Source organism: Anopheles nili, chromosome 2, assembly GCF_943737925.1.
Source record: "Anopheles nili chromosome 2, idAnoNiliSN_F5_01, whole genome shotgun sequence".
Classification (NCBI taxonomy): Eukaryota; Metazoa; Arthropoda; class Insecta; order Diptera; family Culicidae; genus Anopheles; species Anopheles nili.
This window is the reverse complement of record NC_071291.1, coordinates 2,858,164-2,873,090: the sequence shown is the minus strand read 5'-3', so window position 1 is coordinate 2,873,090 and position 14,927 is coordinate 2,858,164. Positions and strand designations below refer to the sequence as shown.

Below are 14,927 nucleotides of genomic sequence, written 5' to 3'. Positions count from 1 at the left end.
AAATAAGAGCACCGAGAAAGTGGCGGACGGAAACAAGCTCGTTCGCATTGCCGGAACGTTACTTCTACCGTTCAAGGTAGACAATGTCGATGCTGATTACCCGGATCGACGGGCAATGGAAATGTGGCAAGAGAAGCACACCTCCATAGCACGAAACTATCTCATTAATATTTCATTCAAGATTAGCACCTGATTCGAAGGGAGGGCGATTTTTTGTTCACCCACCAGAACCTGGAAGCTTTGAGCAAACGCCAGTCGGCCGTAGTCGGCGATAATTTCCATAAAATTTTGTGCGACTTTGAGATTACTTCCCAGGGGTGGTTTGGTTCTTCAGGATGATTTTCCACCTCACGAGCAGACAGAGTAGGCCATAGCCAGGAGTCATTTCGGGTGGTGCGATTTGTTATTATGGATTAATTTGCGTCAGGGCGTGGCCATTAGCGGGTCACGCAGGGAAGAAAAAATTCTATGCAATGGTGCGTACATTTAATGACCTTGAACGAACACGAAGGTCACTGAGGGGAGCACCAATTTTAATCAACCGAATATTAGCTCAATTCGAGGTGGGTCGAGAATGAAATTGAACGAGCTTAAACCGAGGTATTTTTGTTTGGAAGGCAAAACGGACATCGGATTGCATTGCATTGTTCCGAATTGAAGAGATATTTTCTTTGCAACAGTACACGCTAAACAAATCGATATTTACAAACCTCCAAAAACGCATAATTTAACAGTCTCCTCACCACAGAACGCAACCGCTTTAAAACGCATTCCAAACGCCTTTGCACGCTTCCACTGTGCACGGATTGCAATGGCTGTACATTCCACCAAATAGCAATGAACAAACGGCGTAACAAACGAACCACAATTGCAGAACCCGCACAGGTCGCACTATTTACTGAGCCACCAAAAATTCGTATAAATTTGCGGTTGCAACTCAAACTCACGGACGGCATGCTTCAGTGCAACCGCATCGATCGAGTTTTACAAATATGTTAATGAATGTTAAACGCGCACTACATATTCATAAAATGTCGTCAACTTGCGGCTCGTCGGACGGCATCGCTCACGCGGCCCGTTCCAATCGCAAGATGCAACGAGGCCAGCCGGCGTGAATGGTGATGCTGCTGCTGTTGATGATAGTGATGGTGATGATGATGATGATGATGATGTTGTCGGTGGAATTATGGAGTAGTGTCGTGCCGATTGCTGGGCCTGCCAAATCGAGGGCCGGAATCTCGGTAGCTCGAAATGTTTGCAAAATGTTAGATTTATGTCACCGCACCTCACAGAGGGCGCTCGGGAGGTGGCACATAATTTCGCATAATCATCGTCGCACACGGTGGGCGCTCGGTGGGAGGCCACAAATGAATTGTTACACTCGCTCACCCTCCCACGGGAGTGGACCGGTGAGATTATCGGGCAGGCATACCAGTCCCGCAGGGCGACACCGAGGCTGCGTGTTGACGAGCCCATTCGGTGTGTCGGCAGCAGGACATCACAAACACACCGGCAAACAATGCGCACTCCCCCACTGAGCCGTACCGAGGATTGTGTAATTACTGGAAGCCTTCTGAGACGGGTGGTACAGCGCAAGGCTACAGGAGCCAGTCAAGGTTGCTCCCGGTTGTTCGGATCCTGGATTCTCGGTGAGCCTGGCCTCGGGTGGCATAATTCAAAACGACACACGACACCCCCAACGGGTTGCAGGAATGCAATTAACGAGCATTTGTTGCTCGGCAGACATTGGAAATTCGATGCTGGGTCGAGGAAAGAATCGCAGACCGCAGGCAGAAGCGGACCGATACGGGTAGCCGATGAGTTGGATGGGATCGGAGACATGGTGCTGTATGGGATAGTTGGTGATAAATGCCGTTCGCTTTCGCCGCAAACAATGACATTCCTTCAGCTGCAGCTGCCGATGCCGACGGACGCTTCCGGTATGCCGGTGGGATTCGATGAGTTGTGGTTTCGGAAATTCATCATCTCGTGTAAAGCAGTACGCATCGAACATGATTGAGATGCACCCATTTAATTTACATCGTCCCGTGGGAGAGTGTGCCGTCCCGAGGAGGCCTCGATTATCCTCGATGGTGAATGTGCGAGATTAGCTGCAAGATTAATTGTTCAAGCCCGGGGCCATCTCGAATCCATCGGACGCTTCACCCAGGAGAACAAGCGCTCGTGCGGTATCGTTGTTTGATTATTTCGAATGGCTGTTGTGAAGCATAAACCGGAATGGCGAGGCATAAAATCTGAATAAAAATTGAATGAAACAAAGCTCGGATGGCCGTTGCGATTGTTGAATGCGTTTTGAGAAGGCTGCGTGGAGGGAAGTTAGCGATGAACATCGCGTTTCAGCTGAAGAAAGCACGTGGCACAACAGTAGGGGTCGCAAAGATCGCGCAAAAACTTTGTCCTTTTCGTTCCGGTGCCCGTCGACTGCCGGCAAAAGGCGCAGGGACATCCGCATGCGTGCCGTGAGGGCCAAGGGGCTATTCCGCGAACTACACATGCTCTGGTTGGGCGATGGATGCAGCATACACCGTGGGGGGCGAAAGTAACAGCGGCGACTAGCAATAAATATTGCCAAGTGGTTGTTTTATGGAAAAAGTTTCACCCGCAATACAACGCACTGCATCGTTCGTCTGGTGGGCGCGAGTGCCTGCATGGTAGGCGAGGCAAAATCTTGGAAAACTTTTTTGCAAAACAACCTTCGAGTTTCGAGGAAACCTCGCTCGCCCTAGAGTGACGTCGGAGAAGGGCGAAATGCGACTGCGGGCATCATGAAACCCCCACGATAATAACTATCTGCCGCGTAGTTGCTATCTGCTGTCGCTCACACGACGGGAGCTGTGTTCTGTTGTTCTTTTTTTCCTGCACGCATCTGATTCGGTCGAAAGTTTTGAAGTGATTTTCATACCTTTAGCATCATGTATCTGTGGTAGCGTAGTACATTGAGGCGGCAAAATTAGTTTATATGATGTTCAAATGCAAGGAAATCCCCGTTACGCTGGCCACGTGTTTGGAAAATAATCCAATGTGTTTGTAGTACCAAAAAGTGTTTACTATCATTTTGACATTTTTCCACGCGTTCATGAGGGGCTGTATTGACATCATGACTCCCTGGGTCGCGTTTGAGTGGTTGCCGAACAGGATGCAGGTCTAGAAGTGGCCCTCATCCATAGAAAAACCCGCAAGTGCATATTTGCCTAATCGCGTTGTTTGCTCGAATGGCCATCAAAACGAAACCACGTAGAATATTCGCCATCGCACGTTCCAACAGGAAACGGGCGTGCCAGTTAACATGTGTTTGGTGTATCTACGAGTGTAAGCTTACCTTGTTGGTGTGTGTTTTTTTCTCCCTTATCCATGCTAACGCGCAGTGCACAGCAGTTACTAGCTTCTAAAGGTGCTAGTGTCCATCGACGAACGACATTACAGGAAACACGAGTCAGGAAGCTTGACGAACGAAACGCCGCTTTCGCGAAGAAGTACTCGCAAGCTCGATAAGCTTTGCCGCCGATAGTGGACGAGCGAACGACACACTCTTGTACATGATTTAAGGTAAACAATTCATTGTGCGCTGAGGTCGGTGAGTGATTAAGCCGGGGTTAAGTTAAACTTATAAAATGGCTCGCCGACGAAGGGCCCCAATTGGAATTAAGCACGCCCAGTGAGGACACGCGGTTACCCACTGGAAAACCGAGCGGGTTTGTATCAAATATGGCGATCGTTTGGGTTTTTTCACCGCATCGTGCGAGGGGCATAGTGCTTTCGTTAGGAATCTGCTGTTTGCTGTTATGGGAGCCACAAACCGTGGAAGCGGGCTTCGGTATGAGCTATACACGATGGTTAAAAGTTTGCATTCCATCCATCGAGGGATACGGTTGTGATGTTTTTTGTTTAAATTCTCGTTCCATGTAGATTACTATCGTGTGACTGGTCAAACGGTAACCTATAACGGTTACAACGCGCAGTGTGGGTATCAAATGAAGTGTTACAGTGACAACAGGTACGAGCGGTCAGTGACAACTTTCCACGATCGAAGTTTGGTCTCAATTTCCACTGCATTTACAGCTGCCCGGCGTTGCAAGAACTTCCGGCACTGGAACAGGAGGCCTTGGCACAAGCAACGGCCGAGTTACTACGTAATGAAGCAGCCTCCCATGATCCAAACTTCATAATCAAGGAACCAGAGTTCGATACGGATTTCTTCCAAACGAAAGAAACGCTACCATCGGAGGTACTGGGTGTACGACGGACGCTTACAACGCAGAAGGTTCTGAAGAAGTTGGCACAGAAATACAACTGTTGTCAGTTGAAGAACCTTCTGGATGGCAAATGCTACTCGAACTTGACTCTGTCTTGCTGCAAAGGAGACGCGACGCTTACCTGTGATCCGTACTATCCGTAAGTTTTAGGGGATTCGGGGATTACACCGCTTACAGATGTATAAAACTGTATAAGTACCGGTTTTCCAGCTACCGAAGCTACGATGGCAGCTGTAATAATCTGCAAAACCCGACATGGGGTAAACGTGGAAGACCTCTAAAGCATCCTTTTGCTCCGTGTTATTGTGATCTTGTGTCAAAACCCGCCGTCAGTCAATCCGGTACGCCGCTTCCGCAAAACCGAAAGCTCATCTCTGACCTATCAGAGAACCTTCGATTGTATGGACCCAACATCACTGCCGAAATGAGCATGATGACGGTGTTTTTCAGCGAGTTCGGCAGCTCCGACATAATCGGTCGGGCGACGAGGCGTACGCAGAAACCCACTAGCGGGTTCCGTGGGTGTAATCCGGATGGTCATGGTCGTAGTCCCTACATGTCGACGCTCTCCAATCCATTGCTTGTCCTGCCAAATGATCGTTATTTCGCGAGTCTGGGAGTCACTTGTTTGAACTTCAGCCCTCAGGAAAAGGCGAACGATCAGTGCGAGCTGAAGCACGTCGGAGAGCGCAACCAAGAGAGCAGTTATCTCGATCTGTCCAGTATGTACGGTGCAGTTCCCGATTATGATGTGTATGGCAAGCTAAAGCTGCAACAGTGTGGCGCCACTAACCCGATCGTAACGACGCATCCTTTCACGGTGCAGTTTTTCACGGTCGCCGGGTTGTTTGCTAAATTCCACAACTACTGTGTTGATCGGGCAAGGACGTGCATACCAGATACGGTCACGGTGCAGGAACGCTGCCGAGCCCTTAACGTGGGCTTATATCAGAAGATCATATTCGAACAGCTGCTGCCTCTGCTGTTCGGCGACACGCTGTACAACCTGTGTGGTCTCAACTGTCAGTACGATCCAAAGACGGAATCGGTAGTCTCTCAGGTGTACAAGAACGGCCCCGGGCGTTTCCAGCACGTGTGGATCCCAGACCAGATGAAGTACAAACCGCAGGGAAATACGCAGTGGCTACCATTCAACGTGTTCTTCCATGACCAAGAGAGGTTCGACTGCTCGGGTGTTATTGGGGGAATGCTGGAAACACCCATCCAGATAGGTCGACTGGTTGACGCGGTATGCTGGCTGGTGGAGCTCCGATATATCGCTCAAATTCTCACGAATCATATTTGAAATATTGCAGATTGTAAATAAGTTTTACTCCGAAGACGGCGTCCGTGGAACCTGCCTACCGTGTCTCGATCTAGCTCGTAATCGAGACTCGGGTCTGTGTCCGTTGGTTACCTACAAACACTTTGTGGAGCAGCTCATCGGAGAACCAAGCAAATGCTACAGACAGTTCGAGGAGTTGAGCGATATGTTCCGGCCAGCGGTAAGGAACCGTATTTCGAACAAGTGATCGTGCAATAATGAGCTGTACTTGTTATTCTAGATGCTACAATTTTTGGCCAGTAAATTCGAGTCCCCGGCGGACGTGGATGTGCTGTTTGGTAACTTCGAAAAGAGGTTCTACCCCGGCGCAAAGCTGCCTATGCTGGTGTCCCAATCCACATGCCTTCAGTTCAAGCGACTTAAATGTACGGATCGGTTCTTCTACAGCTGGAATCCGTATCTCGGAGAAGGTAGCAATGGTTTGGGTTATGGGGTTTAGGATTAAACGGGCTTTGTTTAACATTCTATACATCTCTGTCTTAGGTTCCCGACATCTCATCAAGGCGATGGATCTTACTGGACTGCTGGCTCTATTCACCGACCTGGTCGAAATACCAAAAAACCCGTTCCTTGTTAACAGCCCCAAGTTTATGTCGAGCGACGTTCGCACTTACTTGAAGTCGTTGGATTATCTGTTCTGTCACCTGTAGAAGGTTTTGATAAGTTCCCTTCACCTACGACGAAGGCGCTAGAGAGCAGTTAGGTGTCATAAATAAAATAAATGCTAGAGCTAGTTTAAAACCTGTGTATTGTTCTATCGCAATGACGCTGCATTCCTTTGGTTGACTTCTAAGTGACAATACTAGCTATGAATGGTGTTGCTACAGCAGTCGGCGTGCCCAAAACGAACAGAAAACAGTGCACCTTGAGCAGCACCAGCAAGATAGGTAAGCGGTAACCCAAATCAGTCAAAACGTGCAACATGCACGCCGTAAACAGCCGAGTCATAACAAAAAGCAAAACATTCAACAACTCCGTTTGGAGGAAAGCTAATAAAAGCATCCACAGTGTTCGGCCCCGTGGTCAGTACAGTGTCATGCGGTCGGTTGACAAACGAACGACAGTTTTGCGGAAAACTTTTGCGTCTTTGTAGCACCTGTTAAGTGAAGTGCAGTGAGGTTCACAAGCAATGGAGCCGTTGCGCAGGCTTACAATGCTTTTCGACCCGGTTGTCCCGTCGACTATATTTCTTGCGGTCATGCTGACAGGCTTGTCTACGGCGGATCCCTTCGGTACATTTAATAGACAGTAGAATAGAATCATAGTGTATAAATGTATAAATGTAAATTTCCAAATGAAACAAGCCTATTGGAAGGTGGGCTGGCAAAAGATATGGATAGTGTTCTATCACTTGCCAGAAGCGCCGTAGTCGTGTCTGGAGGAGTTTTTTTAGGAGAAGACTCCCGTAACGTGACTGTAACGGGGCTAATTGGAGGCTCTGTAGAACGCTAAAACCATGTTCAACTGATTGCTTACAAACAAGTACTGGTGTTAGGCCAAGAACGGTAGCTGCTACGTGCCAGTTGTCCAAAAAGCTTTATTGCTTCTGAGTAACGAGAGAACTTACATACAACACGTAGTGTTTGACGTTTAGAATGAAACATTCCATTTGAAACTATTGAAAATTTGCGTTGCAAACAGAGAAGTTGTCTTGATGAGAAATTAATTCACACTTCCAGATAAATATAATATCGCCGACGTTCCCAGGCTCTACAACGGGTATGATATACAGTGCGGTTACGAGCCGAAATGCTATGGAGACGATAGGTAACTCTCGTTATTGGGCTTTGCAATGAGGAATGCACTCGGTGTATTAATGAAGAATGTGATTTCTCAGCTGCCCCTGTCAGGAGCATTTCAGCGAAATGGAGAAAGAAGCGTTCATAAAGGCTGTAGCCGAGATGTTGAGCAACGAAGAGAAGGCGGAAAATAGCTGCTACCGGATTGGGGAGTCTGAGTTCGACTATCAGCTGTTCAAGACGTTTCCAATCCGGCGCGATGAAGACCTCGATACGCGTCGCACACTCACGACGGACAAGTTCCTAAAGGCGCTGGTGAAAAAGTTCAGCAAGTGTCAGCTGAAGAACCTGCTCGATGGTAGATGTTTCTTCAATCGGACACTTTCGTGTTGCAATGGTGTCGAACAGCTTACTTGTGATCCAGCCAATCCGTGAGTATACAGCGTAGCCAACGCCTCAACCTGCGATTCGTACACGTTTAAACGGTGTTTGCAGGTATCGCAGCTATGATGGCAGCTGCAATAATTTGGAGCATCCGTCCTGGGGCAAACGAGGTACCGCCCTAAAGCACCCTTTCGCGCCGTGTTACGCCGATCTCGTTTCGAAACCAGCTCGCAGCAGATCCGGAGCTCCGTTGCCACAGAATCGAAAGCTTATTTCTGAGCTTTCGGAGTTCCTGGAGCAGTATGGTCCTAACACGTCGTCTTCAATCAGCATGTTTCTGGTGTTCTTTTTCGAGCTTACTAGCTTGGACATGATCGGTCGGGCGAACAAGCGAACGCAATGTGCCACCGAAGGTTTCCGTGGGTGCCGTGCGGATGGTCTCGATCGAAGTGCATTCGTGTCACCACTTACGAACCCTTTGCGGGTTCTGCCAGACGATCTATACTACGGCAGGTCAGGAGTAAGTTGTCTCAACTTTAGCCCGCAGGAGAAGGCGAACGATCGGTGCGAGCTGAAGCATGTCGGAGAGCGCAACCTCGAGAGCAGCTATCTCGATCTGTCCTGTCTTTATGGTGAGACGCCGAGCTTCGATACACAGGGAAAGCTTCCTCTGACGCAGTGCGGCAGTACGGACGTGTTGGTACAAAAGACACCGACTACGGCACAGTTGGTGGCGCTGTCAGGTCTGTTTGCTAAGCTACACAACTACTGCGTGGACAGAATTCGGTCCTGCCCGCAAAGTAAGGAACCGGTGCAGGAGCGATGCCGAGCATTCACGATCGGAGTGTATCAGAAGCTGGTGTACGATCAACTGCTGCCGGTGCTGTTCGGAGACGAGCTGTACAACATGTGTGGGTTGAACTGTGAGTACAACCCGTACGGGGAAGCGGTTGTTTCGCAGGTGTACAAGAGTGGAACGGGTCGGTTTGCTCACGTTTGGATCCCGGAGCAGATGCTGTACAAGCCGCAAGGCCGATCGGAATGGCTACCATTCAACGTATTCTTCCGCAATCAGGAGACGTTCGATTGCTCAGGCGTGCTGGCAGGATCCCTTGAGACACCCATCAACACCAATCGATTATCGGATGCGGTAAGTAACAGGTTTGAAAGCATTCGGCGACCTGGTATAAGAGCTCAAGTCTACTGTTTCTGCTGTCGTCTATAGATCGTGAACAAGTTCTATACGGTTGACGGTGAACGGGGAACGTGTTTGCCGTGTATAGATTTGGCGCGGAATCGTGGCGCAGGTCTTTGTCCGTTGGTGACTTACAAGCATTTCGTCGAGCAGCTCGTAGGAGAGGAGAGTAGTTGTTACGAGAACTTTGAGGATTTGAGCGACATGTTTGAACCGAAGGTAAAAACAAAGTGTGGAGCAAAAAGAGGCCTCAGTAACCCAAACTTTCGAATACTCGCAGCTGCTAGAATTTCTCGCCAGTTTCTACGAAACCCCCGGTGATCTTGATGTGTTGCTTGCAAACTTTGAACGAAGGGCTTATCCAGGTGCCAACATGCCAAAGCTGGTGTCCCAATCTACCTGCCTTCAGTTTAAGCGGCTGAAGTGCTCGGATCGGTTCTTCTACAGCTGGAATCCAAATCTTGGTGAAGGTAGGAATGAAGAGTGCAAAAGTTGAAGCTATGACTTACTATTCTATTTCTTACAGGAGCCCGTCATCTGATCGAGATCTTCGACTTCACTGCACTGTTGGCACTCTTCACCGATTTCGAAGATGTACCGTTAGAACCGTTTGTCGTTGATGGACCAAAAGTTCCTGCTTCTGAGGTGAGATCGTACATGGACAGTGTAAACTATCTCTTCTGTCAGATTTAAGAACAAAAAACTGAACGCATATTTAGCTCGGTAGATTGTTTATTTAGAAGATTTTTTTCCTTGACCAATGAATATAAAAAGCTTAGTTAATCTCCATCGCTATCATAATACTAGTTGGTAGCTATAATAGTATATTCAATTCAGAAGTTACATGTGTTTTTTATGTAAGGCTGTTTCACAATCAATAATAACGGTTAAATGAATCCTTAGGCTTTCTTTTTTGATTCCGAAAATATGTTATGGTAAATTGAAATACGTTCCATTAGCCATTCCATTTTCTTGCAGACTTTTTTCATAGCACACAGACTAATTTTATGCATGAATAGTCATGGTACGGTTGGATTGTAAATTGCATATTTAGATTATCGCTCAGTTGTTGAATTTACGGAGCGAGATCGCTACAGGGCACGAGCTAACATGAAAGGCGATGGAAATTTTATTTGTCATTTCCAAACGCTACTGGCTGCTGAGGGACAAAAAAGTCTTCCCGTAAACGAAGCACGTACGCTAATGGCTAATCTATGCCAATGTTACTAGCGCATAGAACCGCGTCACAAGCTTGCAGGAAGAGCAAGTTGGCCAGTTTTGGGGGAGCAAAGTACTTGAAAGAGATGTGGCTAATTTCATCCATCGTTGCAAATATTAAATTAAAACTTCCTGGTTAATATTCCACAAATTGGTGCTGTTACTCACCCTCGCTTCCTGGTTAGCGATCATATCGACCGAGCAAGGAGAATTACGAGGTTTTTGCCCTAACGTGCGTTCTGGGAGATGGTCACGAGAGTTACAAAAGCTTTTTTACGGAAATGATGAGATTTTTCCATGTAACCAAAGTCGTAGAAATGTATTCACGAAAATTCTGGTAGGAGCTGAAATGGGCACGAAAATTTGCAATTCACAGCATGAGGATTTAACTGGGACATGTTCAACTATTTCCAGCACTCTTTTTAAGCCCTTAGGTCAAGATTACTTCCACAGAAAGGTTTCTAGGTCGTTCGGAACGTAGTTACACTTCACATGTTCAAGCAACGTTGTCGCAAATCTGTCTATCATTGCTTCAAGAGACGTTGTCAGCTTCAGGTTGTCGCTGTTGCTGCTTTTCCGTGTGTTTTAGTACATCAATAAGGTTATACGTAGAGCTATCTCATAGGCTATGTTCTGTTTTATTTAAAAAAAAATATTTTTTACGATCATCAAGCTTTGTGCAAATATAAAATGTAGCACATATTTTAGTCTCGTTAAGATCAAATGCAAACCAATTTCATCTCCTGATTCTTTTGTTGTTTCCATTCATACAACGAAAGAAAACTGAACGACATTATTTGGCAAAACGTAGTAAAAACATATACCATCGTTTTCTCCAGTAATCTCATAAGAGATCTGTTTGTATTCTTTGCAGCAATTTAATTCCGTCGGTTGTTCGTTGACGGAAATTGACGAAATCTGTGACGATCCGATTCCAGCGGCGCTTCGTCAATCTTGCTTTGAGAAAATCGTATGAACTTGTCATTGCGGTTCTATTTTTAGAACAGGTATTTCTGCATTCAAAAACACATTTTCCTGAACGGTTTCTGAATTTTCCACAACGGCTTCCCAGCTGCTTGAGGACCGCTTGCTTTGATCGGAAATTGAAGTGATGTTATTCATTTAGGCAAGAATGTCTTCCTTATTGGCTTAGAAGACTGTTACGAGGTATTGCTAGAAATTGCTCAACGCCAGATTTACATTGCCATGAACAATTTCATGGTTTAAAAACTCAATAAGGGCACTTCGTTAAATGAAATTGCTTTTCGTGCATAGACGAAGCATCGTTTGCATCGCTTTCCCATACATGCATTTTTCGAACAGATTATTCTAGTTGTCTCAATAAATCAGGATTATGAGGAAAGCATGGATTTCCTAAATCCGTCGATGCGTCGGTGGAAAACCCCCATAAAAGTATGGCAACCCTCTGGATCGATTCCGATTCCTAGCTCTTTTTCGGAAAGCCTCCAAATCGGTTAATCTCCGGCATGATGTGGCAAGCTGGTATTGGTATTATATTCCTCCTCTCGCTCCAATGTAAGCGTCGAAAGCAGAACGATGCTCACAATGCATTTCAATGGATCAACGATCTAATTGCATTAATGGTTTAGTTGGCGAAAGACGAATAATTGAATCATGTTTCACTCATATAGTTTTCATGAATACACGTGGTTCAAACGCATTAAAGTGTAGTTGCTTATATCGTGCTTTTCAACAATCGAGCTTTAATAATCACAAAAGTACCGCTGGAATTTTGAAATGCATGCGACAACTGGTGCGCCCTTTTTTTGAGCAGTCTATGCCATCATGCTTCGAGCATAAATACCTTCATGTTGCCCAGAGCTGAAATACAGCAAAAAAAAAGCAACGGAATAGCACCGATAAAACAGCGATGGAATGAGTGCGATCTCGAAAGCCCCGCGGTAGCATTCAGCAAAACCCTGCTGCCCAGTTTGCAGCCATCGAGCGTTTCGTGTGCGAATGGAAAACGTAAAGAAATGGAACGATTACGGTTATTAATGACTCCGGGATCAGGATCGAATTTATCATCATTACAAATGTGGCTTGCAGCGCGGAAGACGGCATCACGGAAATGCGAGATCTTCGGCAGCTGAAAATCCACACCGATGTTGCATTCGGCCAAGCGTGCCCGTTCAATTGAGCGTTTTTTCCCCACTCCGGGCGCGTTTGCAGGACGCCCGCGTTGCATGGCAAAAACGGTCCGAATCCTGGGACGGACCGAGTTGGAGCACGGGTGGTGAGATTATCCGCTCGGCGTGTTTTGCCGTGTCTGCAGTGGCATGGCTGAGGCCAGCCAAAGAGAAAATGTGTGCGGAAAGTGCTGCACCTCGGAGCTGTCACCGTTATCGAACCATCCGTTGCTTCCGGTTGTCCTGCACCAACGAGGACAAGTTGCCGTTCGGTAGAAGAGGCACGAACATGCTAGCAGATCGGCAGACTGCATGGTGGTGAGTGGAAAACTTTTCCGATTGTGCATGTGCGAGTGCAGTTTTTGGTCTCTTTTTGTCCAACCCGTGCTTGAGAAAGTGCATCCAATGGGGGCTGTGACGGTTGACGATGGTGAGGACATTCGGTTGCGTTCCGGGGGCTCGCGTAATTGAGGCAAATTGAGCGATAATTTTAATCATGATTTACTGGAATGCCAATTTGTCCCCATTTTCCCTGGATGCCTTCGTCCGGGCGCATTTTCCTCCGCAAATGCAGTGCCATGATGGTACACGACGAATCGAAGAGCTGATTCGTTCGTGCTTAGTTGGTGTGAAATTGGAAAGAAAACGATGCGAGATCCGTTTCCATAGATGTGAGGGGGAATTTGCGGGATTATTCAAGGCCTAATGAAGTAAAACCGAATACAAACGAGGGAGTATTAGATGGGCCGGGACAATTGCATTGCTTTTTACCACAGAATATACAATTTTTTACCATGTATAGTTTCTACAAACTTGGCTCAACGTTGCGTCTTGCGCAACAAGATTCGTGTCTAATGCCAATAACATTTCACGCAAGCATGCTCTTTTCCGCGTAGATAAAAGCTGCAGCGTCCTTAAATTTTCCCCGTTAACGGGCGCTACGAAAACATTACAAATTCGACCCAGATCCCGAACCGAGAGGGACGAGACTCCACCATAAGCACTGTTCCCTGGTTGCCAGCACTCGTGCCGACGTTTTTTGCAACCGGCAGCAAGAACCCGAAATGAAATGTAAGCATAAATTCTGCATCCCTACCCACTACCGAGGCCGTGAGTAATACTCAAACAGGGCCACGGTTGGAACCAGCAGGTCAAGTACGGATACGTACCGAGTCACGTGGTGGTGCTCGCGCCATCACAAAAACCTAACCCCACGAAATCGGTCGAAATCTCGGAAAATCAAAAGAAACTTCACTCCAAGATGCTGTAACAACCTCGGCCAGGGTGTGTGTGTGTGTGTGAGAGAGAGATAGAGAAAATGGGAAGAAAAACAATGATTACACTCCACCTTCGCATGAGTCGCGAGTCTGTGTTTGATGTTTGTACCGATCCTGGAGCTTTGGAAAAACAAGATATTTTGAGTTTCCACTTGCACGAAACGAACGGCTTCTTGCTTCGGGAAGTGCATGCAGGAAGCGCGTTTTTGACCATCGAAAAGCATTTCCCGGTGGACGGGAGTTGGTTGCGGAAAAGCGCCGCCCGGATCGATCTATTGCGCGCGCGTTTTTCCTTTGCACCTGTGGTTTTTCCAAGAACCCTGCGTCTGCCACCGTTGGTTCCGGATGCAAATCGTAAAATTCCTATTTACAATTCGGGTGCTGCCAGCCAAGTCAGCATGGTTCCGGTGAATGGAATACTTTGCTTGCTTCTCCATTCGAGCCAGGCATCCCTTACAGGACGGGAGAATCGCAATATAAAATCCCTTCCACCTCCAAAAGAGGCTCTCTTGCGTTCCCGGCGAAGGATTCGCCCACGGGCGCCGAGTGTTTGATTTATTCCCTTCCGGGGCGCCGTTTACGGGCCGTGGGTTTTTACGGTGCGAGAAGGAATCGACGAGGCAAGGCGATGGACCAGCCCACGCATGTGCCTGTAAGAGTAATGCAAAATGCATGACGCTCGCCATCGCAAGCCGCTGCTGCTCGTAGTCAGCTGTTTCTTCCTTTTTTTACGTTTCGTTTTCCGTGTTTTTCGCTCACCGCAAAGCCCTTGGACCGGTGCTGCAGCCGTCGTCGCGGTAGAAGAAGTGTGCTTTTCGAGACAGCGAGTATTTGTGCAGCAGGATTAGTTTGCTTTCGGTGCGGGACGCGTCTTGGGTTGGCGTTGTTTCTTTACCGGGCGACATCTTGGCCGGGGCCGCTTTTTGGCGCAGTGCGTTTAATTATGCGGGCGCCAGAATCACACGCCGTTTTATGGGCCGATATCAGATTGTACGCACATAAAACACGCTCCATTGTCTTCCACCGAATGCAAATGGCGTGCTCGCAAGTTGCAAGCCGCATTTTATGGCATGTGGAAATTTAAAATAATCAATGCCGTATCTAACATCACACTAGCAGTGGACTTTTTAATACCCCGCTCGATGAGTCCGCCAACGTGTGCGCCAATATGAAGGATTTTGAAAGCGGTTTCTTAGTTTTTGGAACTTTTATTCGCTTTCAAGATAAAGAGCTAGCTTTATTAAATAGTAACGGTTAGGAAACATTTAACGATTAAAGCGGTGTACGATAAATGCTTTCTTACGAATATAATAAGAAAGCTGATCTCGAAATCATTGCGCTAAGT

The 14,927-nt window shown here is 47.2% G+C and overlaps 2 protein-coding genes across 2 annotated transcripts; both read left to right on the top strand.

Moving 5' to 3' along the window:
* The first annotated feature begins 1,894 nt into the window (after positions 1-1,894).
* Positions 1,895-6,269, top strand: LOC128721376 (chorion peroxidase-like). Its single transcript, XM_053815123.1, has 7 exons — positions 1,895-1,940; positions 3,928-4,015; positions 4,081-4,413; positions 4,485-5,523; positions 5,591-5,779; positions 5,840-6,029; positions 6,103-6,269. The coding sequence occupies exons 1-7, from the start codon at positions 1,895-1,897 to the stop codon at positions 6,267-6,269; spliced, it is 2,052 nt and encodes a 683-aa protein (XP_053671098.1).
* A 1,215-nt stretch (positions 6,270-7,484) lies between these two features.
* Positions 7,485-9,806, top strand: LOC128721371 (chorion peroxidase-like). The gene is made up of 5 exons (XM_053815118.1): positions 7,485-7,789; positions 7,854-8,892; positions 8,968-9,156; positions 9,218-9,407; positions 9,464-9,806. The coding sequence occupies exons 1-5, from the start codon at positions 7,485-7,487 to the stop codon at positions 9,628-9,630; spliced, it is 1,890 nt and encodes a 629-aa protein (XP_053671093.1). The 3' UTR covers positions 9,631-9,806.
* The last annotated feature ends 5,121 nt before the right edge of the window (positions 9,807-14,927 follow it).